Source organism: Anopheles merus, chromosome 2L (genome assembly GCF_017562075.2).
Source record: "Anopheles merus strain MAF chromosome 2L, AmerM5.1, whole genome shotgun sequence".
NCBI classification, from domain to species: Eukaryota; Metazoa; Arthropoda; class Insecta; order Diptera; family Culicidae; genus Anopheles; species Anopheles merus.
Window position 1 is genome coordinate 35,364,262 of NC_054083.1, and position 25,448 is coordinate 35,389,709.

The 25,448-nt window shown below is 43.4% G+C and overlaps 1 protein-coding gene and 1 long non-coding RNA gene across 2 annotated transcripts in view; one reads left to right on the forward strand and one right to left on the reverse strand.

Annotated features, from left to right (window-relative positions):
- Positions 1–486: 486 nt before the first annotated feature.
- LOC121591593 lies at positions 487–1,788 on the reverse strand. The gene is made up of 3 exons (XR_006004548.1): positions 1,221–1,788; positions 922–1,145; positions 487–864 (listed from the first exon to the last, which is right to left on the reverse strand). It is a non-coding gene; the product is annotated as an uncharacterized LOC121591593 (long non-coding RNA).
- Positions 1,789–2,622: 834 nt separating this feature from the next.
- LOC121591588 overlaps positions 2,623–25,448 on the forward strand; it is a 62,839-nt gene continuing 40,013 nt past the window's right edge. The window contains exon 1 of the mRNA XM_041912291.1: positions 2,623–2,841. Coding sequence (XP_041768225.1) covers positions 2,815–2,841 — 27 coding nt within the window. The 5' untranslated portion in view covers positions 2,623–2,814. The remainder of the gene's footprint in view (positions 2,842–25,448) is intronic.

Below are 25,448 nucleotides of genomic sequence, written 5' to 3' on the forward strand. Positions count from 1 at the left end.
ACTCAACAATGAATCCTGTGCTGTGGACTAATGCCTGACTAATGTTCCGTGACAGTGAGCCTAAGCCGAGGATATCTTGAAGTGCTACAGAAGTTATTCAAAGTTTGTCAAGATCAAGTTCAAAATCCTCCTTTGCACGTAACTCACAAGGGAACGAACTCGACGTAGCAATGTACTAAGCGATATAATTGAAAAAAAGTGTAGGACATGTTACTGTTTGTAGAAAAAATCTCAACCCTTATTATGTCATTGTTATCGGAACAAAAGATTAGGAATGGTAAATCGAGGAAATGAAAATTCGAGGGCAGGAACATGTCGACGGCACCGGTTAGCTGAAGCGATAACGCAATAAAAACGATTGTCTTCATACTGTTAGTTTCAATTGGTACAAAACCCTCTCAAACCAGATGCAAAACGGAAATGAAAACAGGACCAATCGCAAACGGAGCGAGAAAAGTGGAAAAAATGCACACAATCGTATGTGTGTGTGTTTTTTTCTGTTATCTTCATACCTCTCTATATAATCAATTGAACGGGCGTGGGCGACACGTGCGATGGAACACTTTAGGCTGAGCACATGGAGTACTACACGCAACGCGAGAAGTCACGATGACATGGCACGATAAGCATGAAACAAGTGTCTAATGAACGCTGGTTCGTCACAGCTAGCCACGGTGCGCATCAAACTGATGCAAATTGCTCAGTAGGCTCAGGGTCTGTCGTTGCCCTTCATTCCGTACGGTGCGTAAACCTTCCAAGACAATCTTCCTTTCTATCGGCCGCCTTTTTTTTGCGCCCCATTCATGTGCAGGCTCGGCATTGGAGGGGAGCGGCTGTTACTTTTGCTTACCACTGCCACTTGTTCTGCAGGAGAAAGAGATGGGGTTAGGTCTTCTTCCACAGATGATGATCCCTACTAACCCCTAGACCGTCGTTTGGATCATCCAAAACACCACACAAACGGCCTTACGTGAGCGGGTCTTAAAGGATCCCGCTTTTCAGTGACGACGGATGGTTGGAGAGGATCACTTAACCGACGGTAATGGGTCATCCGCCCTGCGGCAAAAGATCCCGAACCGACCAGCCCCACATGTGAACTACATTTTCGAACACCATTCCATTCCAAGGTGATTAGATTGCGCAATCTATGAGAAAGAGAGGAGTCAAAAAAATGGGGAAGATATAAGCAGAAGGTACAACACCAACACACAACAACTTACTTGGGCGCGTTTTTGAGATCCCATGACAACGAAACGTCCGTTTGTACCGGTTTTGCAAAAGCAAATTGGACGAAAAATGTACTCATTAAGACACTGGCGGGTGTTAGGTGAGGACTATACGGGTTGTGTAGGGGGGTAATGGTTTCGGCTTCAGTAACACTATCGAAAGAAGCCACCCGGTGGTCACTAAGTCTGGAGTCTATTGCAGGCACATCTCTCGGGGGATCAAACCATCCAAGATGGCCACAGGCGCTGGACCTGGGGATTGTTTATTTACGCACTGCGGTATCTTTTCGTTAATGCTGCTTGTGTGTGTGGTGCCTTTCCCTTTTCATCTTAGCCTACCTGCCGCGATGATTACGACCACCGATGCTGTTACATGCTCCACTATCGCGGCGAGAAGCGGGACGAGCTGATCGCTGCGGTAATCTCGGCTTCTTCACGACCGTCACCACAGGTGAAATGGTCCGAAAACTGGCTCGAAGGGAATGCCGATGTTTTGTGTAACGAACGTGTTCGGCAGATGATTTTGACAGCATGGCAACGATCCAGGCAGGCGTTGAGCGGCGCAGAGTCCTGCTCCTGCACGTGCTAATTGAACAAGCACACATTGCCAAAACCACAAGCATTGTCCAACTGTTAGTATTCGGTATATTGTGTGGTCAGAAGAATGGAGTTTGGAGGTTGTGTTGTTTGCTTTACTCTTTCTCTTCCCAATTTTTGTTTTCTACTCCGAAAAGGAAGAAGTTTGACATCTTATTTGTGGCCAGGAATTGTTTGGGGAAAAATTGAAAAGGACAAGCCCCCGGGTGAGTTACTGAATAAAACATTTTGGCGGACTGGTAGATTGGAGTGTCCAGCGAACAATATTCACCTCCCCTTTTGTCCAGCGCCGTACCGTCTGGAAGCTTTTGTGTGTTATTAAACTTGTAAATCAAGTGACCGAGACGTCTTCTCGGATGTGAAATCTCTCGCTCTTTCTCTCCCAGATTTCCTGTACACCGCGAGGAGTTGAAGAGAGCATAGTAGAGTGGAGCTGGGTTGACGGGGGCTTCTTTTTTAACGTACATTTCCATATTTCCATACCGAAATTTGCCTCACCCGCTGGTGTCATACCTGCCAAAGCGTTCACATTTTTGTGTAAATTAATAGCGTTAATCGAAATGCGCGTACATCATCTCTCCCTCCCTCTGTCCCTTTTCTCCTTCCCGAAGGCGGATTTCTGTTTGAATTTCGATGTCGCCGTACATTTGTTTGCTTGTGTGGCTTTCTTTTTACCAGCCCGTTTGACCTTTTGTCGTTCGAGATCTGTGCCATGCACGTGTTTCCATGTTTTCCATGCACAACGATCCAAGTAGGTTCTGATTTTTGCGCGCGCGCGTGTTCACAGTATCCTTCGCGTGTGCAATTTGCATGGCTTCTCGATCAAATGTCTTCGTAGAATCGTAACGTTGCGTTCCATCCGGTGAATCCTCCGGCCTGATTTCAAACCCCGTACGGGACGTTGTTGGTCCACGTGAAAGTGAAATGAAACCGGTTCTAGAGTGTGTCTGGGTGCGCTCCTTGTACTCCCGTGTTTTGTGAAGTACCGCAAATGTGCTCCCAAAAAAAGCTGGGAAAGGTAAGTGCAGAGAGTCCCCCCTGGGTTTTTTGTTGTTGTTGTTGGGTATATTCCGTCCCTTGCTTTGTGTTTCGGTTCGGCGACGAATGCATCCGGAAAGGGGAAAAAAGGAGACACAAGCAGCAGCAGCATGGACCGCTTACTTTCGCCTACTGCTTTTCCACCAGCTCCCCAAGTGGGTGATCAAACATTGAACAACGTGCGACATGTGTAAAATTATGTAAAACAGCCAAAAATTCCTATACTATGTGGTGCCGGTTTTTGTTGTTCCGGGCGTCCCCAACAAACACCGGTGGAAGGGCGAGCTTCCGTTCCGGCGTGGCTTTTGTCTCTATTTTCTGGAACCGATCGGAACAACCTTCGGAGAGTTTCAGCTACTAACACAGCTAACGAGATCGGTCTGTGTGTTTCTCTAATTTCCTACCCTTCCTTTCACGGGCGCGCCGTTAGTCTGACCGTCGTCCGGTGCATTGATTTCGATGCCGGCGCTGACCGGCGGATCGGAAGTGGTGCTCATCCGGTGGGTGTCTTTTTCCTCGTTTGCTTTGCTGCCTGGTTGTCTTGCTTAATCATATCACATTAATGTGGCTGCATGGAAGATGGACGGGGGTTTTTCCGGGGTGGTTAAAGGGGACTTTTTACTTTGAGACCACCCGAATCCCGACCGTCTACGTGAAGGGAGAGAAAGCGAAATGATCTGGGCCGAAGGTGCGCCCTACTGAAGGGATTGGTCTTTTGCTGGGCAGGGTGCCGGTAAGGCTCTACACAATTGAGGTATGATAAAACACTGACCGGCGGAGTTGAAGCGGAACTGGTGTCACTGTTTTAGGCCTCACTCCCCATGTGGTGGATAATGGCATTTGGGCGCGTGGGTTTTACATAACCTCCACTTAATAGAAGGACAATTGCCGTGGGTGTTGACGGAATGGGAAAGGTGTTTTATTGATTTAGTTGTTGGTTCCTAACATACTTATTTGAATTGAGATGTTTTACAACAATTAGCGCGGTGAATTCGAATAATCCAACGACCTTTCAAAGCCCAATGATTGGAGTGGAACGGGTACATTAAAAACAACTCTTGGCAGTGACTTAGCTGGCTAGCTGGAAACAACCGAAAATTGGAAGAATTCTCTTCTCTATTCTCGTAAGCAATCGGGATAGTTTGATGGTAGACTAGTAGAAAGAATTTAAGTGGCAACGGAGAAGTTGCAGGGTGGCTAAACGTTAAGTAAAGGGCTTCAAGGTAAGCAAAGAGTTACTTTATGCTATAACCTATTGTTATATCATACTTTATTCTTTCTTTTGACTATGCAGAAGGTGCATTTGGTGATTATTACCTGAAACTTAAGCGTTGATGTTCAGTTAATGTATATTGGCTGATACTGAGATAGTTTGGTGACTTTAAGAATAATTCGTTTAATACAGCTCCAAAGCCAACCAAAGTTCCTTGCAATCGTTTCTGGGTTATCCAAGCCAATCCAATCTACTTTGCACCCAAAAAGGACATTTTGTGAGCAAACGGATGATTAAATGATGAGGATTAAGGGCAAGATTTTTTGTATTTTTTACAGCTTATGTAACATTATATTATATTATATTATTATTATTAGTAGGAGCCGGTCTCATGGTACAGTCGTCAAATCGTACGACTTAACAACATGCCCGTCATGGGTTCAAGCCCCAAATAGACCGTGCCGCCATACGAAGGACTGACTATCCTGCTATGGGGGGAAATCAATAAGTCACTGAAAGCCAACCCCACAAGTGGGTTGGCAGGCCTTGACCGGCATTGGTTGTTGAGCCAAAGAAGAAGAAGATATTATTAGTAGAAATACAGTAGTTGTATAAGTGTCTAATACAACAAAGTTAGAACCAGATTTTGTACACGGTGGACATGAGGATGCTGCAATCTAGACAAAACAAAGTTCCTCTAATGTGATCTTCGTGATCATGATGCAGTCATGGCACGGATCCAAAATATTTAAAACTACTGAGCAATTTTTAGTTTGAGTTTATTGTAGTTTAGATCGTATTCTAAACATATCTCTACAATGGGAGTGTGTTGTTGTACAATGCTGTTCCCCTATCCTAAGTGATCTTCAGAGTTGGCATTTATCATCTGAATGAGTTACATAAAAACAATCCCTTCAGCATTCTGCACCTCCTTGTGCAAGGCAATAGGGATTGGGCAAGCTAAAATTACTCCCATGTACCACTCTGCATGACATTGAGATACACTACGCGCTGTGGTCAACAATTTTCCATTAGGGCCGTTGAAATTGTGCATTAGGCTGCTCGGCGCCAAAACCTTCCTGCTGCTGAGTGTATGTCCCGCCCCATGCTGTGCCCCACCGAATGTGGGGCGCATTTATTTGAGGCTTATTTAAATCATTAAGTAATTGCGCCCAACAAGGGGTAAGCAATAAATGTACAATTATGTTTGCTGATCGAGTGTAGCTAACCAGTCCGCCGGGGGCTCGCATCGCTCCACACGATCGAGACGATGCTTATCGATGCATTGATCCTTTCCGGCTCGAGCAGTCGGATTCGTACACTCAACTGTCTTGGATGACGCTCCTCACAGTGATCGAGAGGGAATGTATCGATAGAGAAACCTACTATCCACCGATCGACAACGAGCTGGATGGAAAAAACACTACTACTCGATCTTAGATTGAGTTTCACACGTACCAATGAAGCTGTAATTGGACCACTTCTGGTGCTAAGTTTTGTACCGCTTCGAGGCACCCCGTGCACACACTCCACTCCACAATCCATTAAACGCTTGATAAGTGCAATGTGTGAAAAATGTTCTTCCATTTGCTAAAACTTTAATGGAACCAGCGTCTTTCCGACTGCCGTTTGCCCAACCTCCGCCGAATTTGCGCGTGAAGTACCTTCTGTTTTTCCGCAATACAGATTTCGAGACTCATCGTGCGCCTTTTACCCCTCCTTGTCTCTCCCCCCCCTCTCTTGCAAGGTCTTTCCTCTCGTGGCTCGTGGCGGGCGATCGTATGGAAATCGTATTCGAGCTGATGGTACATTATTTGTGCGAGTTTGCACTGCCACACGCTCTGCAATACCCCAAACAGCCACCGTTGGCCGCGCTACGGTTGTTTGTCACTGTGTGAGCGGTCAATTGTTGTGGCCGGATTTGAAAATTGCGTACCGTTTCGTTTGCCACATGGAAAAGAATGGCGGCGATGCTGTTGCTTCTTCTAACCCTTCCCCCGTCCTGGTAGGTTAATTAGAGCGCGGTTGCGATCGTGGCCACACGAATTCGATACGCATTCTCCCGTTCATTAGCCTTTCTCGTGGTGCGTGTGTGTTGGCGTGACACGACCACGGCACGTCTCAAGCGCAAACAAGCGACGAACCCTCCCGCGCATGCACGATCCGATGACCGGATCGTTATTGTGTTGTGCAGGGCGACCTTTCTTCCTTGGGAAAATAGTTGCCAATATGCTGCAGCCGGTCCGGCTGCATCTGGCACTGCACAACCGGCGAACCGGACAGCAGAGAAACCAACGAAACCACACACTGTGCATTGGATTCATGTTTTCCCGTTTAACCCCTCGCCGTGGTCGTCTATTGGCCGATGACATTGGGAATTGAATGCAAAATGTGTGCACGCTTGTCCAGTTGATGTTCGGCAAATATCGACCCAACAACAACAGTGGCCGCTACTTACCTTCGACCGCCGTTTGTGATGATGATGCGTGTAATAAACAGTTATGGGTCCGTTTGCAGAAGGTCCGTATGCTGTGGTGCCGTTCGCGGTGGTTCGATTTTTTTCCCTTTTCCGAGTGGATTGCACTTTCGGTTGCGTTTGGCAACGCAACAGCATTGATGAGCCCATTGCGGGTAGTGTAGTGCAAAGGCGACGCAGCAAACGGTTTCGGTTGTCGTTTGATTAAATTATTGCCCGTAATGCTGAAATTGATTGATTTTCCTGTAGTGCTTAGGGCGAATTAGTGGGTTTGTTTAATTTAAATTCTTAATGATGTTATTGGAGTGATGAAATGGGCTTGCTTGTTTTGAATACATTGGGTTTTTTTTAGTTTAGAGTTTATTAAGTCAAGTTAAGTTTAACTTGGATAAAAAAAGGGTCTAATTATTGATGCAAGAATTGGGGTATGATCAACTGCGAGGAACATGGGATTCTATGGCAGAAACTCAGAACTTTAAAATCAGATAGGATTGATTCCCACTCGGAATATCACTCAATATGAAGGATTGACCTTCCTATTGTGTGACTCTAATAAGCATAGAAAGCCTGTTTTATGGAAGCCTGCAAAATAAGAAAACCAAAAAGAATGAGATAAAATGACTAATAGTTATCCTCAAAGTTATGAAAATAAATTCAAAAACAGGTCAAAATCAAGACAACTTTTTCGTTTAAGATAGAAAAAGAGATGGATATTTACTTCGCAAAAATAAAAACAGAGGTAATACAAAAAGGGGGCCTGATTTAAAAAAATGGCGAAATTTTGTAGGCATAATTTGTAACTTAATTGTCTACAAAAACTCAAACATAGACAAGGCGACATAGGATCCGTTAAAAAAAAAAACAAATAAAAATGCTGTTCAAATGTTGTGAACTCTACTGACATTGCGGAAGTCCCTGAAGAACTGTTGCATAACCCTGTAACCGGGCCAATGTAACTAGTATGTATAAACAAAGCTTGTGCAATACACTAGCCCTAAAAAGAATTCGATGTCTGCATCTCTCAATGCCTACCCTCAAAATGTAGTGCTATCGTTTGTACATGCAATCGGTAAGCTTACTAATTCGTAAAACTAAATTGGCCAGATGCAATTAATAATGCGTTATCTTGTTTAGCCGCTTCACATCCATCCATAGTGCGGAGCTACCGGTGCTTGTCAATGAATTGTTGACCCTTTCTGACACCGATCACCCAATCGGATCGATGTAACCGAACGCACAAACGACGATGTAACCCTATGATTAACTCTGTTTTGGTGCGAGCATTTGCTTCCATCTAGCACTGCAGCTCCTCTACCTCGTAAGTGAAGATCCCTTTTTACGATCATTAGCCGGCTAGCAGAAGAAGACGGTTTCGCCACACGGGGTACGATCCCGGTCATAGGGCACAGCCACCGAGCCACGTCGGTAGTCACCCGCGGCAGTGGTAGCTCTGTTTACCGAGGAGCACACATGCTGATCAGCGATCGTTTAAAGGGGTTGTGTGGTTGCGCAGCTGCTCATCAGCTCCACCATTTGGAACCACTCGTGCAACATTCTAATTTTTATTCGTCGTGTAAAATGTGCACCACCGCCACTAGCGCGGTACGAGTGAATGGCGAACACGCGTGAGTTGAGCAATTTTTTTTTTCTCAAACAAACATTCCTCACCAGGTACACCGAGGGGGGGAGCTTTTCCGTGAGTCCATTAATGGGTAAGATGTGCCGCCGCAACTCTCAGTGGACTCTAAAGTGTTCTGGTTTTGTTTCTGCCAGCAATAAGCCTCCAGACATTTGGCATTGAACGTCTTCGCTCGGTTCCCGGCAGCATGCCGTGCGGCCCGATGTCGATGACTTTACGGTGACTGATGTGATCTGACCTTGCCCGTGCAGTGATTGGTCCCAGAAGTGGGACAGTTTATGTGAAGCCTTCCTTCCGTTGGAAACACTGCTTCGAACTTTGACTTATGAACTTGCATACTTTTCCTTCTTCTGAAGAATGAAAAAGGAACGGGTTTGGACAGCTGAGACACTTTGATTGGCAGCAGCGTGTAAGCAGATTCAATCGGAAGCTGCCGTTTAAAGTAACGATGCGCAGTTTCCCAACGCTGCTGTAAGTACTCTCACCCTCTTTGTTATTACTGCGGCGTGTGGGGCTCGGAGTTCTCGGTGTGCTTCTTCACAGCCGGTCAAATTATGACGCGGTAGGCTCGTTGGTAGGCTATTAATCAGAGCAAGGTCACCGTGCTCAAGCATAACAGCGCAGCGAAGTAGCAGTAGGTTTAATTTCGCTGCGATGCATTACAACACCGCCGTCGCCTTCGAAGCAAAGCCCAACATCGAGATGCACACACAAGCTCCTTTTCTCCGTGGTGTACCCTTTTTTGTTAGACCCAATCATGGCTTATTAATCATGCCTCGCGCCGTACACGGTTTCGGGCAATTATCCTTCGTCACAGAATGGCAGGGCAAACTCTTGCTGCCATTGCGTTACAATTTTTGGTTCCGAATTGTTCCGCTCCATTTCCCCCATCCACTCAGCTACACACGTAGAAGGAAAGAGGGTGTACACTGCTCAGCCTTAAATAGGTAGCAGAAGCCGCGCATCGGATATCGTTTGCTCATCACAGACGAGCAAGATGGCTCGGGGTGTCATAAGCGGACCTTGTGGATCATCTGCTCGAAAACAAATTGAATCTAACAAAAAAAAGAGTAGAATACATCCGAAGCGAGGATCGATAGCCTTCACTCGGTAGGCTCACATGCAAATTCTGGTTCAAAGTTTTTCGTTCATTGTGCAAATTTTTGAAATTGCAAATAAATTAATGCCACTGCAAATTGCCGGTATAGAAATCGAGCCACCGAAATGGTGCATAATCATGGCGGTTTAACAATCGAGGGGAAAAGATTCGTGTAAAAAAAAGGGTATTATACAACACCAATAGCGTCAATTTTCTGTTGTTATAAATGGTATTGATTTCAACAGTGATTAAAGGCAACTTTTGAATAATGATTGGACCAACAGGAAGTGTTCTAATTTCTAACGATCGATCTGCTCATTGTATATTACATTCGGTGTACCTCAACTACATGTTGTTGCTGTTGTTGATCCTTTCCTGCATGCTTGTGGCGCTATTTTGGATTGGATTGGATCAAACATCGCTTCCTTTCGCGCTGTGCAATTGTTTCACCATCAATAAAGCTTACGGCGACTTAGGGCGGCGGCAGAGCTTGACAGAGTACGATCAATCAAAATCGATTCTTTTTTGGCACCGCCCGTCTCGATCCAGTGCAGCTCAACGGTGTGAATGATTAATATTTGCACGCCTTGCGTTTAGCTCAGTGGAGTCTGCACTAAAAGCCTCAGCCCATTCCTGACCTGGATAACCTGATAAATATTGGATCAACGTTTGATCTCAATCCTGGGGGCCACCTTTTAACACAAACAACACAAACACACCGATCGAAAGTTGTGGTGAGGGGGACGGTATGATTATGTGGGTTATATTTACCCCCATCTCCCATCTTTGCATTATGGTTGAGAGTTTTCCGACAAAAAGCCATTAAACCACAACGGGGAAGTGTTGATGGTGGCAATAAATGCAAACCACAAACATAGACGACGCGCGTGTCGAATCGTTTGATCGACCTGAGCTTGGTTTAATTAAATATGCAAGTAAAGTGCAAGTTGAGGTGTGCATTTTTGGTTACCATTTTGATATGTAAACTATTGTGTTAAAGGTTAAAGGTCTGCGATAGCACGTGCTTTCAGCGCTCGCGCGCTCGTATTGCGCAATCTTGCTAGAAGCATCGTAAAAATTAAAGTACGTTTACCAACCGGGGCAATAGACAACATCATCATCAACGCCACCGCTGCCGGTCGTTGTTGGATGTCGTTAGTTTGGAAAAACTGTACCACGGTACACGCTGTGCGGGGTTGGTTAGGGGGAAAATCAACCGAACGCCACCGTAGTTCCCCAACCCCCAGACCGCGCAATAAATCTCGCGCGTGTGCCCCATTCCCATTTGTCACCCGCCCGTGGTAAAGCGTTCGGGGTTCGTCTTCTACCGGCGCGTTTGAATCGCGTGCGAATCGTGCACCACCACGGGGAGAATGGTTTATGGGTACAATTAAAACCACAGTGGCAAACCGGCGCTGCTGTGACCGACTGGGTGTCTTTAAACGCGACCCATCTTCTCCGAGATGGAGTAGTCCCACCGGTTCCTGTAACCAGTGTGTTGTCCTGCACGAGAGCGTGAAAACCTGTAGCTAGGTGACGAACGCCCGATGTCTGGTCTAGCCCGATGGCTCCGGTTTTCCAGGGCTGGTTACCTTTTATTTTTCTCACAATGGGAGTGCAGTGGCGCGTTTGCTTACGAAGATGACAAAACATGATGCAATGATGCCGTCCACTTTATTGGTGCGGCTGCGATGGCAAGGAAACCACGGTTAACTGTCCCGGTTCCCGAATCGAATCGGTTTTGACAGCAGCCGGCGCGCTGTTGCGCATGCGCGCTATTTACGCCGCGATCGCGTACGACCGCAAACGATCACTTTCATCACGTGCTGACAACAGCAGCAGCAGCAGCAGGGATTGCGAAGGGAAAGGGCGTGTGCTCCTCCTACCGAGGAGTGGACCAGCAGTGGAAAGGGCAGTGCTTATCTTTTTCCAATGTGCGGTAATGCCGTGCGCATATTCTGCTTACACTACTTCAGCAGCAGGGCAGCAGCAGCAGCAGCCCTATCGACCGGGTGACTGATGACACCTTTGAATGTGTGTGTGCTCACTGCGTTACACAACAGCTCCTCTTCGCTTAGAAAACACCTTTTCCTTTCCAAAAACTTCGAACAAAAACATAGAAAAAAAAAGAAGCTAACGCTCTCAGAGGTTCGTCGCTTCCCTTTTCCGACGATGGGGATGGTAGTAACGAAGCCATTTGTTCGCTTCATTCATTTGGCCATCTTTGGCGTGCTACTCAATCAGCTCGGTCGTTGCGGGTTGCTAAAACTTCGCTTGATTGATTGTAGAGGCTCCCTCCGGTGCGTGTCAAGGGGTGAAGAAAGGAGAGCCCGGTTAGCCGCGTGTCGATTAGTCGGAAGCATTAGGTGTCGCTACCATCACTTTCGCAGATGCTTCACCGCGGCACACCGGCTGATGAATTCTTTTAATGATGTCTGGTGACTTTCGTCGTCTGCGTTGCCATTTGCGCGATGGAATCTAATCCGTTCGGTTGGGTGAGCATCATCGGGCCTTTTTTTGTGTGCCCTTTTTGTTGCTGTTGCTGGGGCTAGATGCGTATCCCGTATTCTGGTGCTTTTTGTACTGCCATAATCTGCTGATCATTTGATTGACCGTTTAGCATTTCCGCCAGGTGTGTCTTTTTGCCTTTGCCAGTGCCAGTGCGAAAGGAGAAATTTTTCTCGGGTGCTAAAATCGGACGATGTTTTAGGGCCGGATGTTTACGCATCGATGATCGGTGGTGGTTTTCGGTTTTCGCACAGGCCCGCCTGTATTTCACCTGTGTTGTTGTGACATTAATTTTACGCATGTCACTACCTGCTGCGATATGCTAATGGTGGCCTTAAAACGGATACACCTGATAGGCTGATCAGAGAAGAAGCGATTGCTGATAGGGTAGCAGCGACCTGTGCTTTGGGTTGTGTCGGAACGTGTTTAACCTTTCGATAAGGAGGATGTTTTAAGATTTGGTTAGGTGTTGAAATTATTTCATTTCTTTTGAAATGCTAATTTATCCCGGAAAAGCGTTTAATCTAAAACAACGGCATATAATTGTTTGCAGACTACATTCATAGTTAATTAGAAATAGAGAATGTAATGGAGAATCCTCGGTCCGATCGTAATTATCAGTTAACTAACCACACGGTATCACATGGATGACGTTCTCTGTCGGTATTTATAGAAAACAACGCTCAACAACGTCATCGAGTGGATCGATAATGTTTATTAAACACAACCAATTGTATAGACATTAGACAGGATAGTATTAGACAGGAGTATAAATAAGTTCTTGCACTTTTCTTTGCAAAAATGGAAGCTTTTTTTTGACAATTTAGTAATTCGACTCCATCGACTAGAACCGACAATAAGCCAAAGGATCAATGTCTAGGCTACACAGCAGAGGGGATAAAACTTCCATTTTCATTGTATTTTAGTACTTTTATAAGGATGCTTTAGGAGCAGTTCTCAGTCTCAAAGGTGAAATAACGGGGTTCGTCGCTTGTTGGCAAATTCCCACATGAGACTCAGTTCTCCACCTTTCTGATAATTTTGCTTGCTTTTAATCGATGGAAAATTATTTGCTAATATACTTGATGTGTCCCGTAGTACAATCGTTATCTAATATGACTCAATAACCATGGGTTTAAGCCTAAAAAGGACCGTCCTCTCGTAGCAAGGACTGACTATCCGGCACCGTAGTATTAAAGAAGTCTCAAATGCCTGTATTATAGGCATTAGTAAGCTACGCCAAATAGAAGAAGAAGATACTTGAAGTGTGTCAAACAAGGCCCTCCAGAACGTGTTTCTATATTTTCAATAGTGAATCAGAGCTCTCCGCAAAAAAAACACACTTTTTGTTACAAAATTGACCCTGTTTGAAGCTTCCAATTACAATGTTACAACTACCGTAGTGAAATAACTAGTAGTGGAAAAGAATCTAATCTTAATCTTAATGATAAGATCCTAGTAAAGAAGTAAATTAACCAAATACTAATATTTTGAGATAGGCTTCCTCCAACAGTTTCTACGATTTCTTTTATATGACTCTTTTCTATAAAAGTTTGCTTGCCCTTGCTCTAAACCCACAGTTTCAACGATCCAAAGACCATTTAACGTTTATTATGATGCAATAAAATATAGTTTAAGGTGCATTGTTAATTTAATGATACTAATATGCGACTGTTATCCTTCCATTATGGATGATCAACTAATAATAAAAGACATTCCGTGGAAATGTAAAGGTCCGCTTAGCCGAAACCCACGCATATTCAACTCGACCAAAGCAAACGATCCTTCCCGGGGCTTGGTTTGCAATAATCGTAAAATGTGAGTACGGAATTCCATTCCATTTTACCCGCGTGCGCCGGAACACACAGCTCCCACGCACCCTTGATCGGTACGCAAAATGTTCGATAAATGACCTTCCGCGCCTAACCCTTTTGCAGCGATGCATAAATTACCAAAGGAAATGCGACATTTCCAGCCGGCCATGCCATGGAAGTTCGAAAGGTTCCGCCCCAAGTGCACACGCGCAGTGATTAATGCTATTCAGTTAATATTGATTTATGATTACGCCCATCTCCGGGCCGGACAATATCCGACATCTTTCCCATCCCGGTTCCGTTTCTCCGGGTTCCCCGGGCATGTTGGGATGGAACAAGGGATGGGGCAGGGTAAACAATCTAATCGACTAATACCCGGTGTGTGTGTGTGTGTGTGTGTTGAGTTTTCGGTTTCATTTTCGGTTTCATCTTAAACCGTCGGTGCCATATCGTTTCTATTGCGGTTTCCCGTTTCCGTCCCGTCACCATCCACCGCAGAGGTGGCGCGTCGCAGAAGTCGCAGCAAAAATGCATAATTGATTACCCATTATAGGACGGACGGATTTGGTTGCCGCTCCTCTCCATCTGTTTGCGCCAGTCCGGCCAGTGTCGAAAGGGAAACGGTGCGACAGCGAGGACGGAACAGGTTAGAAAGGCATTGTGCCTGTTGTTGTTGTTGTTGTTGTGTTTCAAATGCTGGAAATTGTTTTCACCCCTTTGGAGCGGCAGCTTTTTGAGGGAAGCATGAATTGAAGATGCTGTTGAAGCGTTTTGTTAAACGATTGTTGAACGAAGCAAAGCGTAGTGTGTACAGCTTGGTTGGATGGTGGACCGGTGGACGATGCTCTTGCGAGCGTTTATGATACTTGAAAGATGCTTAAGGGCTGTTTGGAGCAGTGCACGGTGGCTAGAGGAGGGACGAATAAGATACGTTTTTTTCTCTTTTTTTGTTGGTGAATGTCGATCGCGTATGACGCATTGAAATCTGTGTTTTATGGACGACTTTTTATTCCAACGCACTCACCTGTGCAATGTAATTTAAAAGCATGTCAATCACGTATTAGATTTAGTTTTTCCCTCTAAACGCCGGAACATTCACTTTTCTCGCCTATAAGGGCGGGCGGTATATCTTTTTACACAACAACACGTGAGATAAAAATTCCCAAACTCCCATATGATTGATTGGAACGATTTGATTTGCAATCAGTTCCACTTACAGCGTGCGTTTCGTGAGCGGTTCCGTTGCTGGACGATGCTGGAATGTCGGTACGAGAAGAAGTTGATTGCATAATTGTGGGAAAACGCTGGCGAATGTTTGCAATTCCTGGGACCTTGGGATTCACAGGGTGAAATGGCCGGGAGGTCGGTTCTCCCAGCAGGAGAAATGGCCAGACGAAATGGCCGCTCACGGATGCAACTGTTGCCGCCGTTGTTGATGAATGAAATCGTCCTCTTTGGACGGGTCAGCCGCGAGATGATAAAATATATTGGCAAGCAACAGGAGAGGAGGAGAAAGACTATCCAACTGCATTCCACCCAAGCTAATGGTTACGGTTGGTGGTTGGTGGTGGAGGATGATGATGATCAAATATTTAAGCATCCGGACGGAGCGGAAAGCTTCAGCGGTTTCTTCTGTTCCGCGACGAAACTGGCCGATGTTTAATCGATTTCAACTTTCTCTGGCTCTGGCTCTGGTGGTGCTGAGATTCGGTCAAAACAAAATGCTGCTATCTGCCGTTGCTGCCGTTGTTTTCGATAGATCTGTTTCACTGTCGCTAGTTGCTAGCTGTGCTATTGCTCATCGTTACATCTTTTTTTTTCTGCAAGAAAGATTGCACTACATGATCACTAATCGGTTTGGTATAATTACTGTCATTAAATATAATTTCAAACCAGCTTTATTTTGTATCTTTTAACTAGGAGTTAACATGTAAGATTAATTTCCACTTGCTACAAAGACAAGAAACATATATTATTGTTTAATCCATTAGATACCATTTTTGAAAATCACTCAAAAGTAACTGATAATTCGAAAGTATCCAAGTCGCTGTTATGTAACAACATTTTGTATCACGAATTGCATTCTTTCAGGGAAATACACCCAAATTTATTTCAATGTTTACCTTTATAATGATATTTTGTATCACAAATTGCATACTTTTAGGAGTGATATTCAAACATGTTTTCGATTGCATTACAAACATGGCTGTTACTTTCATGATTATGTTTTGTATCACGAATTGCATACTTTTGGGAGTTAAATAAAAAAAAAATCCAATTTTACTGTAAGATTTAGTTAGATTTCGCAAATTAGGTGTTACTTTTCATTTTGTTGTTGTTTCACAGATGCTTGCTCGTGCCGATGTTACATGAACTGTAACTTGCCTGTGCTGTTTCGACTGCAGTAATCTATTTTACGAGCACTGGTTAAAACTGCATTTAAAACACAATATTTAACAGGCAACAGCGAGAAGCCGTTGCTATCCTTAGGAGGTAAACCCTCTCATTTGCATCGTTTACCTTTCGTGTGACGTACATAACAAATCTAAACAAAAAGAGACTTCAGTGGAAAGTTCCCTCTCATTACGGTTACGTTCGCCTCCTAGTAGCATCAAAAAACAAAGCAGCATCCCATCCGCACCGCCCGCGTCTTATCCATTCAGCTTAGATAAGCTGTACCTTGTCAAGCATATCATCTTTAGCAGATGCGCCGTTGGAACGAGCCATGGAAAACCGTTTCGCTGAAAAAGCGGGTTAAGGATGCATTCGCCAGCACCACACACCACCACCACGACGACGCATAGCCAACAGCCAACAACAGCAGCAAGATCTTATCCGAAACCGAACTGTCGGGCACTCTCTCGGACCACTTAGTAGCCGAAGCCATGGCGCGGACGCCTTTGATTGGATCAACCTGTGTCTGGGCGGGGTGAGTTTTACCGGCTGATGATAGTCTTCTTGAATGTGGTTCAGTTGCTGGAGTGCGGAAAGGGACGGAGCTAATACTAGGTGGGGAATTTTCTCCGCTTTTCTACTGCCCACACGATGGCCAAAATGTGGTGTACGAGGGGACGGGGGCGGCAGCACGGAATGGCTTTTTAGTTGTACTTCGATTAGGTATGATTATGAAAGCGGACCGTTTTGTCGTGGTGAGATGTTTGTTTCTTCTTCTTCTTCATCTTCTGTTGTTCGGGCCGATCCTCGCGCGGATGGGATGGAGCGGAACTGGCCGAAATCAAAAGGCGGAAAATCGATATTGGAAAGGCGCTTTTAGTTGTTGGGAGGGTTTGCGGGTTTGACCAGCTATCGGTGGCGGGCAGGAATTCCGATCAATGGAATTCGGATTGGAACGTCGATCGTGGGGGGGGGGGGGGGGGGGGGAGTGGACGTTTGCGGTTTGCGTGCTAAGGTCGATCGTGAAAAATGTATAGAAAATTTACCTTCTAATAAGGGTCGTTTGAAAATTGAAATGCAATGCGATGCGAAGTTAAACGAAGGAGATAACGATTGGTTTTACATAATTTGATTTATGTAATTCGCTATAAAATATTCGTTTGCCTAGAACGTTATTGGGCAAATTGAAAATGTAACAGAATGACTGCTTCTGATTATTGGGTACTGACAATCCTTAAATGTTAAAATTTTGTAATTATTACCACATATTACTAATGCAAAACAAATAGTTAAATTTCCTTCATTGTATTCAACTCGCCCGACATTATTATGTTAAACAAACTAATTTGTAGCCGTCAAATGTTCATCACCTACTACAAAACCTGCCGCTTTGAAGCGTGAAACTCATCATCTTTCAATTTTCCCATCGTTAGACATATAATATTTCCTGCGACCTTACCGCCGGCAAAAGGGTGGCGTTAATCATGCTTGCTCACTTGCATAACCGACAAAGCCAAACTGCTGCCCACTGCGGCTAACGATCATCCCCAACCCCCCCATTAGCCTGCTAGATATACATCCTGGACCGGGTCGTCATGCTTACCGAACCGTGAGGTGGTAAGTAATATATTGAATTAGAATTGTCGATGCGACCGCCACCAGTTTTACGGACTAATAGTAGCCCTCGGCGAAGCGTATAATGCAATGATTTTAAAATAATCATGTTCAAACGGCGGCACAAAGACAACGCTCCATTAAATTGGGTGGATCTTGTGGGTGGCACACACCGAGAGGCGGCACCTTTTGGAGGTGCGGTATATGATTGGAACTGCGCAAACCAGTAGCATTGTACAGGGAACGCTGACTTTTTTTCGCCATTGGGCACTTAATGAGAAATATCACATACGTTAAATTGTGTTCAAATATTAAACCTGTTAAATTTGAGTCTGGTATTACATTATATTTTAAATTGAAGTACTAAAACTATATCATTTGGTCTAAAAAATTCTCCTAAAAATATGTGTTGTTGAGCACGCGGACCTCTCTTTCCTATCGGCACATTTTTAAACAACAGTTTAAATTTGTACCAATCTTTAATACGATCCCATGGCGTTTACATTTTGTGCACCGCAATCAGATTAAAAACGGTCCTTTCCGACTGGCTGTCATCAATTTTGATGTGCGCTCTAGCTTTTCCCTTCCGAGTTCATGCCCTTATAAATAATTCAGCAGCCGCTCGCCCGGAAGGAAGACTTGTTTTTGTCCATGTTCCACCCACTGACTGTGGACACCTTTGGACACAGGCGCGTATGTTTTAATTTTCGCACACGTCAGTTGGGCCAGCTCGTTGCGCTTATCGTGTCGCTTTGATCTTTGCGACTGATTGACTTGTCCGTGTTTTCTTTACTGATTTTTTTTTTGCGCAGTTTAAAGAGGACTCGCTTGTTAGGTAAGCGGCGCAGCAAGCGTTTTATTGTTGCATTGCGCAATTTGGTGTGCAGTCTAGTTAACAAAGATTGAAGATAATGTCTAATTTCGATTTTCGGATCATTCCCCCAGCTAGCCTCATGGAAACTTTCCTAACTAGTAGAATAACGCACACAAAAGTACCTCTTTTTTGCAAGCGTGTCGATCACACCCGGACAAAGGTGAGCTCGGGTTGAATGAAATGTTTAATTGAACTGCTTTGTTTGGTTCTTGATTGAAGGCGCTGGTTCAATAATGCAGTATAGCGCACGTTAACTGGACCGTTACATTGGGGCAGCAAACCACAAAAAAAAAAGAAGAAAAGAAAAGCTCTAACGTGCGCGACACAGGAAATAGAAAATAATTTGGCACTCGTTAACAGAGGGCTCATAAAACTAAGTCACCGACCGGCGTCACTGCTCGGCAAAATGACCAAAATGTGGAGGAAGCTTTTTTTTTTGAGAGACATAAAACCCCTGGATGGTGAAAACCTAGAGAGAAAGGTAATGTGTACGTGTGTGCTTTGTTAGGGTGCGGCCGGCCGGCCGGCTTTATATTTCCGATCCGCGTGTTACCGAATACCGCGAGATCGAGCGATTGTGCGGATTCCTTTTTGTTCCAATACCGAAAGCACACCACGCACCTCTGATGAAGTTGATTAACGGCGTCAATGAAAGGAAAAGTGGTGTTTTGCTGCTGCCTAGGCTTTGAAATGCGAGTTGAAAAAAAGCGATTCTATGCAAGGGATTTATTTAGAGTGGAAAAAGAGGAAATAAATTGTGAAAATGTTAACAAAACTAAGCAGGATGAAGGAGAACAAGACAAGTGAACAAGAAATTTGAAGGAAGAAAATGTTCAGAGGGAGTGCTCATTGACATTTTTGTCAAACTAGAAATGCATTCGAAAAGGAAAACCTCAAATCTCACCTATTTCATCAAATTTTGTCTTTTTTGCAAAGTAAGGCACAAATCAATGGTTTTGTTATGACACGCAATTTGGATCAAATTAAAGATACATTCTTTTTTGAAAAAACAAACAAGTACAACAGCCGAAGCCAGCTAAAAGTAAATTGATTTAATATTAAACACGATGTGCAATTATTATTTATTTATTTATTTATTATTATTTATTAACGTTATCGGGCAATAGGCCTAAATAACAGATACAAATTCTTAATTAGTAAACAACTTAAACATAAATAACGCTAGTCCTTTACAACTGACGAAGGTGAGAAACAGGGATATGAAAATCTGCAGATGATTCAAGTCTATTGTAGCTGACACACATTTTAATTAAAGGATCGTTAGCGCCAAATGCAGAAGATCGAAATGGGATCCTGATTAAAGACCTGCTTCTAAGATCCCTAGTAGGTGCAGAAAAACTGATCAGATTTAAAATTTCAGGTGCATCAATAAGCCCATTTAACAATTTATGCATGAAAATACATTGAGCATTCTTTCTCCTGTGTTCTAAAGTTTTGAGACCAAATAACTGACACCTGACATGGTACGGAGGGCGTGGCATTTGATTTGACCAAGGAAGACGATAAAACATAGCGCGTGTCGCCTTTTTCTGAACTTTTTCTATCATGTCTATATAGGTCACTTGGTTTGGACACCAAACAACGCAAGCAAATTCTAGTATAGGACGGACTAGGGCACAGTATAACGATTTAAGACAGAAAGGCTCTTTAAAGTCGGAAGAAGCACGTAGAATAAAACCTAACATATTTAATGCTTTTGAGACGATTGTGTGGAAATGGCACGAAAATATAAGTTTACTGTCTAACATTATTCCTAAATCACGAGCTACAGATGACCGCGGCACACTGTCTTGACCTATTTTGTAATTAAAAGTTATTGGAATCCTTTTCTTAGAGAAAGTAATGCAGTTACATTTTTGTACATTCACAAACATTTCGTTATCATGGCACCACGTCAAAAAACGGTTTATGGAATCTTGAAGTATTTCGCAGTGATTTGAATTTTCAACAGCAAGGAACATCTTAAGATCGTCTGCATATAGTAAAACATTGACGTTGGGAACAGCAAACACAATATCGTTAATAAATATAATAAATAATAATGGCCCTAATATGCTTCCTTGTGGAACACCAGAAAAGTTACAGAAAGGGTCAGAAAAAGTTTTTCCAATTTTTACATTAATGCAACGGTTCATTAGGTAGCTTTCTAACCATGCTAAAAAATTTGAGTGTACACCATATTTTAATAATTTAGCAAGCAATAAGTAGTGGTTGACCTTGTCAAATGCAGCGCAGAAGTCGGTATAAATGACATCAACCTGGAGGCCCTTGTCAATATTGGAGTAGCAAAATTGAAGCAAATGAAGCAGGTTAGTTTCAATCGAACGTTTAGGCATGAAGCCGTGTTGCATAACAGATATAACAGGCAGGAAAGCGTAGGACATGTGGCGGAACATAACTTTTTCAAACAGCTTACTACAAGCACATAACATAGAGATTCCGCGATAATTACATATATCAGATTTGTCTCCTTTTTTAAAGACAGGAAACATGTAAGAAGATTTCCATATTTGCGGGAAGCATTTCGACTGTAAGGATTTGTTGAAAAGTTGAGTCAGAATAGGCAAAAGAGCAGCCTTACAGTGAATAAGAATTGCACTGGGAATGTTGTCCGGCCCAGAGGCATACGAAAGCTTCAGTTGCGATATGGCAGCATCGACTTCATCTTCACTGATAGTAGATGTGGATAAGTCAACTGCGTCGTTGATTGCGGAAAGTGCTGAAGATAGGTTGAGAGGTTTCGAAGAATTGCAGGTGTACACGGAAGCAAAGTGTTCTGCAAAACCTTTGCAGAGGTCATCTTCACCCGAAATGATGTTTCCCTTGAAGTTCATTACAGCTGGAAGACGGTCGCAGGATTTCTTATTCCGTATGAATTTCCAGAATGCTAGTGGATCCTTTTTGAATCTGAATTCGATCTTTCTAACGTAGTCAGCATACGCAAAACGGTTTAACTGTTTGTAAATCCGAGCAGCGCGAGCAAAGTTTGCTTGGTTGGTGCTGTTTCGAAGACTGCGCAGTTTTTGTTGGGCATTAGATCTCCGGCGTTTGGCGGCGCGTAGTGCATTATTAGCCCACGGTGGTTTCGATGGAGGATTAAAGCAGGGAACAAACTGTTCGAATAATCCATTTAGATGATTTGTGAAGCTTAATACGCTATCGTTGATATCGTGGTTAGACTTCAATAATTCCCAATTGGTTTGAGTTAGCGCTATTGTTAATTCATCAAATTTCGTACGTCTAAAGTTCAAATCTCTCCGTTCTGGGGACTCAGAAGACGACAAATTCTGTTGTGGAACCATGAAGCAGGTAAGTAGAGCAGGGTGATGTGGATCAGGTTCAACTATGGATTCAAAACTCAGTTCTAATGGGCTCAATCGTTCAACGGTCTGGTCATCCGCAAAAATTAAATCAAGTATAGTATTGTTGCAGTTGGTGATTGAATTAACTTGCTGAAGGCCGGCCAAATTAATTTCATCGAGGAGAATTTGGCAGGTAGGATGTATTCGGGAGTTGCTGAAGTCAAGCGAAGGAAAATCGTTCAGAGTAATCCATTTAAGATAGGGTTGATTAAAATCACCGAAAATAATCAAATGATCGTCTTTATATTTTTCTTTAGTTACATGTAGTGTAGTACAGAAAGTATTTATAACATCGGGGTTGGCAGCTTGGACAGGAGGGAGGTAGAATGAGCCGATGACTAGGGAAACATCCAAAACTTTTACACGCACCCAAAGACACTCAATTGATGATGTATTAGTAGTGCACAGCGAAGCCGCATATTTGATATTCGTGGCAATGAGAACTCCTCCACCAATACATTTATCACTATTTATGGCAGAGCGATCCAATCGGAAGGTATTGTAGCGGTGGCTGTCAAACAATAAAGAAGATGGGTAACTATCGGTGAGCCAGGTTTCGGTGAGAACGATCACATCCCACTCGGAAATAGCTGTACTGGTAAAGCATTCGGTATTTTTTGTGCGTAAACCTCTAGCATTTTGATAGAAAATGTAGAAAGGATCCTTTAGTGATACATCGTGTCGGCGCGGACACGTTATTGTTTGTGTAAACAATGAATGATAAAAGTCAACAGATAAGTTTATAGCTCTATCACGCTTTGTTTTTTTTTCGCAACCAATTTCTTTGGCATGCTTTAACGTCTCAATATAATGAAAAGAATAATTTAAAGTTGATATGTTTTTTCTCCCATTTCTGTCATGATCGTTTTTATTGCAATTCCGCTGCTACTTTACCCAAACGCAAACGTACGCATCAGTTTCATTTGGAAAATGAAGTTGTTTTTAAAATTCAACCGTAACGGAGGTGAGCTGAGGCGAAAAAAAACTGACTGATCGCGAAGCAAAAACAAATTGTTTTTAAGGCAGCACGGGGTTTTTACTGCCCCTGACAGGGCAGAGCAATGCGGAGAGTAATGCTGTTACGAGAATGAGTAAGCGATGTACCGAAACGTACGTTATACATTATTCGTCGAATGTGGTGGCAGATTTATGGGTATGGCGTTCGGAAGTGTAACGTCTTCGTTCCGACGAAGCAGATGGTTTTATGTTTGGGCTTTGCACGCACGTGTGTGCATTATTTTTCCGCACGGCTCCTGTCAAATGCCACGCGCTGGAAGTAGCATGGATCTGTCAGCAACACGCGAAAGGCAGACGAGAGAGGCTAATCTTGCGATGAGTAATGGAACCGGCTGACGGATGTGCTTTTGGAACACTTCGACCTGTTCGACCGTTCGACCACTCTAAACTGTCTCTGCTGTAGTTCACATATGCTTGGTGTGATGTAATCGACGCGATCCTGGAGATGTGACATTTATACTCTAACCGGGCCGCATCTTGCAACTGATTGATAATTATGCAAATTAGCAAATTTTGCAAACTTTGCTGTTTTTTTTTAATGTTGTAATCCTGATAGAGGAGCGCAGTTTTTATCACATGTGCAAAATCTCGTGTGTGTGTGTGTGTGTGTGTGTGTGTGTGTGTGTGTGTGTGTTACCGTATAAAAGCTCCGATTAAAGTTTTTATGTGTGTTTTTTTTGGAAGAGCCTTTTGATACATTCGGCATATCCAATTCGCGCATCATGAGTAATTTTTTTTTGTGCACCGAAGACTGAGGGAGGTGTGTCTGGGGGGAGGGGGTTTATTTGCAAAGTTGAATGAAAAAACCCAAAAATTTACCAATCGTTTCGGGTTTAGGGTAGTTTTTGTTCCCACTTTTTCCAAATCTGCTGCCGAAACCTTGAAAATGCGGAGTATCGAAACACGTTCATCTCCTGCTTCGGCCGCCAAGCATCATCGCGAAGTCATCGTTCCCATTTCGAAATCCTAGACCTCTTTTATACCCGTTTGCCTAATTCGTGGGTAGAAATGAAAGGTTTGCCGTTTGTTAACTATTTCACAGTGTTTTTTTTTCTTGCGAATTTTCTATATTTATCTTAGTTAGCAGATGTGTCACAAACGTACTGTTACTAAAATGGCGAAATAAATGAACGATCGGATGGAACGATGATCCTTTCTGGAAAATGTTCATGTATGAAGGAACATACAATCTCTCACAGGGAAGGTCATCATGATGCTATTTAGATGGTAATGTCTGATTAATTAGTGTGGATTGGTTCGGTTTTAGATACCGTTTGTTTTTAAAATTGTCTCTTTTTTCTTATATTTACGAATTTTTGTTAAACATTAACAATTCTTCATTTTATGATAGACTGTGTACTTACGTAGACGACTGTAGAATAACCTACTGCTCTAGCTTTACACCATAATTATACATGTTTTATCATTGTTTGTGACTAATTAATGTGATTTAACATGTTCTTGTTTGTTTGGTTTATACTTGAAGTGTGATCTTATGATCGTCTGACTACTGGATCTACTGACTGATTAGCGCATATATATTATCTGGAACCGTTGAATTGCATATAAATACATTGGTTATAGCTAGGACAAGTGCATTAGCTTTGTGACTAGTTTTCAGATTTCGTATCGACTTGAAAAGTTTAAAGATTTTACTGTTGGCACTATATTCGAACTGCAAGAATAAAACTTTTTATTTTGTATATCCTTGTAGACGCCTTGTATAATCAAAGAAACGTACAAGGTTTAACACAACTCAAGTTGCTATTTTTAAAACACTATAAACTAAGAGATGTGATAATAGTCATAAAAAAGAAGTTCAATCAAGATTGCAATCCATTCTGCTTCCACTGTATCGTGTCAAAAGGTCATCCTGGTGACACTGAAGAAACAATCATTCCAAATGGAGTCTTGCACTACTATCACTTCATTGCCTATCGTCGCCCTATCACTTCATCGAGTAAGTTGTTCGTAGAAGATTACACATGCTTTTGGAATTGGCATTCCGATTAGCGTTTGCACAATCTCTCGTGCGAAAACGTTTCCAAAAAGCAGTTCAGCTCACCCAAAATCAGGCTAGTTCAGTGTCATTTCGACAGTTAACGCGTACCATTCACTTCAAAGGGACATTGTTGGTGCACCGTGTGCCATTCTTCTTATGTCTGCACACATCGGATGCTTGCTGTATGCTTGAAGCAATGCGGTGTGGTGAAATCACATGTTAAACCCTAAAATCGTCATAAATAAGCCGCGTAATAACCCGATCGCAATCTGGTCTCGCACACACACAAAAACATTGCCGAAGAAAAGGGCCACTAATTTTTTGGGTGGTATTGCCATGGGGTCGCGGGGAAATGAATTACTATATGCAAATCATCTGCCATCTCGCCAAGCCCGGGTATGATGCCACGCTGCTGGAAAAAAGCATCCATTTTCTAAGTGACCGAAACCCTTCGGCCGGGCCGTTTGTTGCTTGCTTCAACCTATAAATTAGAGCGCAGGCAGCTGCGCAAGACGTTTAATTCAATTAAAATCTCTACCGCACTTGGCAGACGA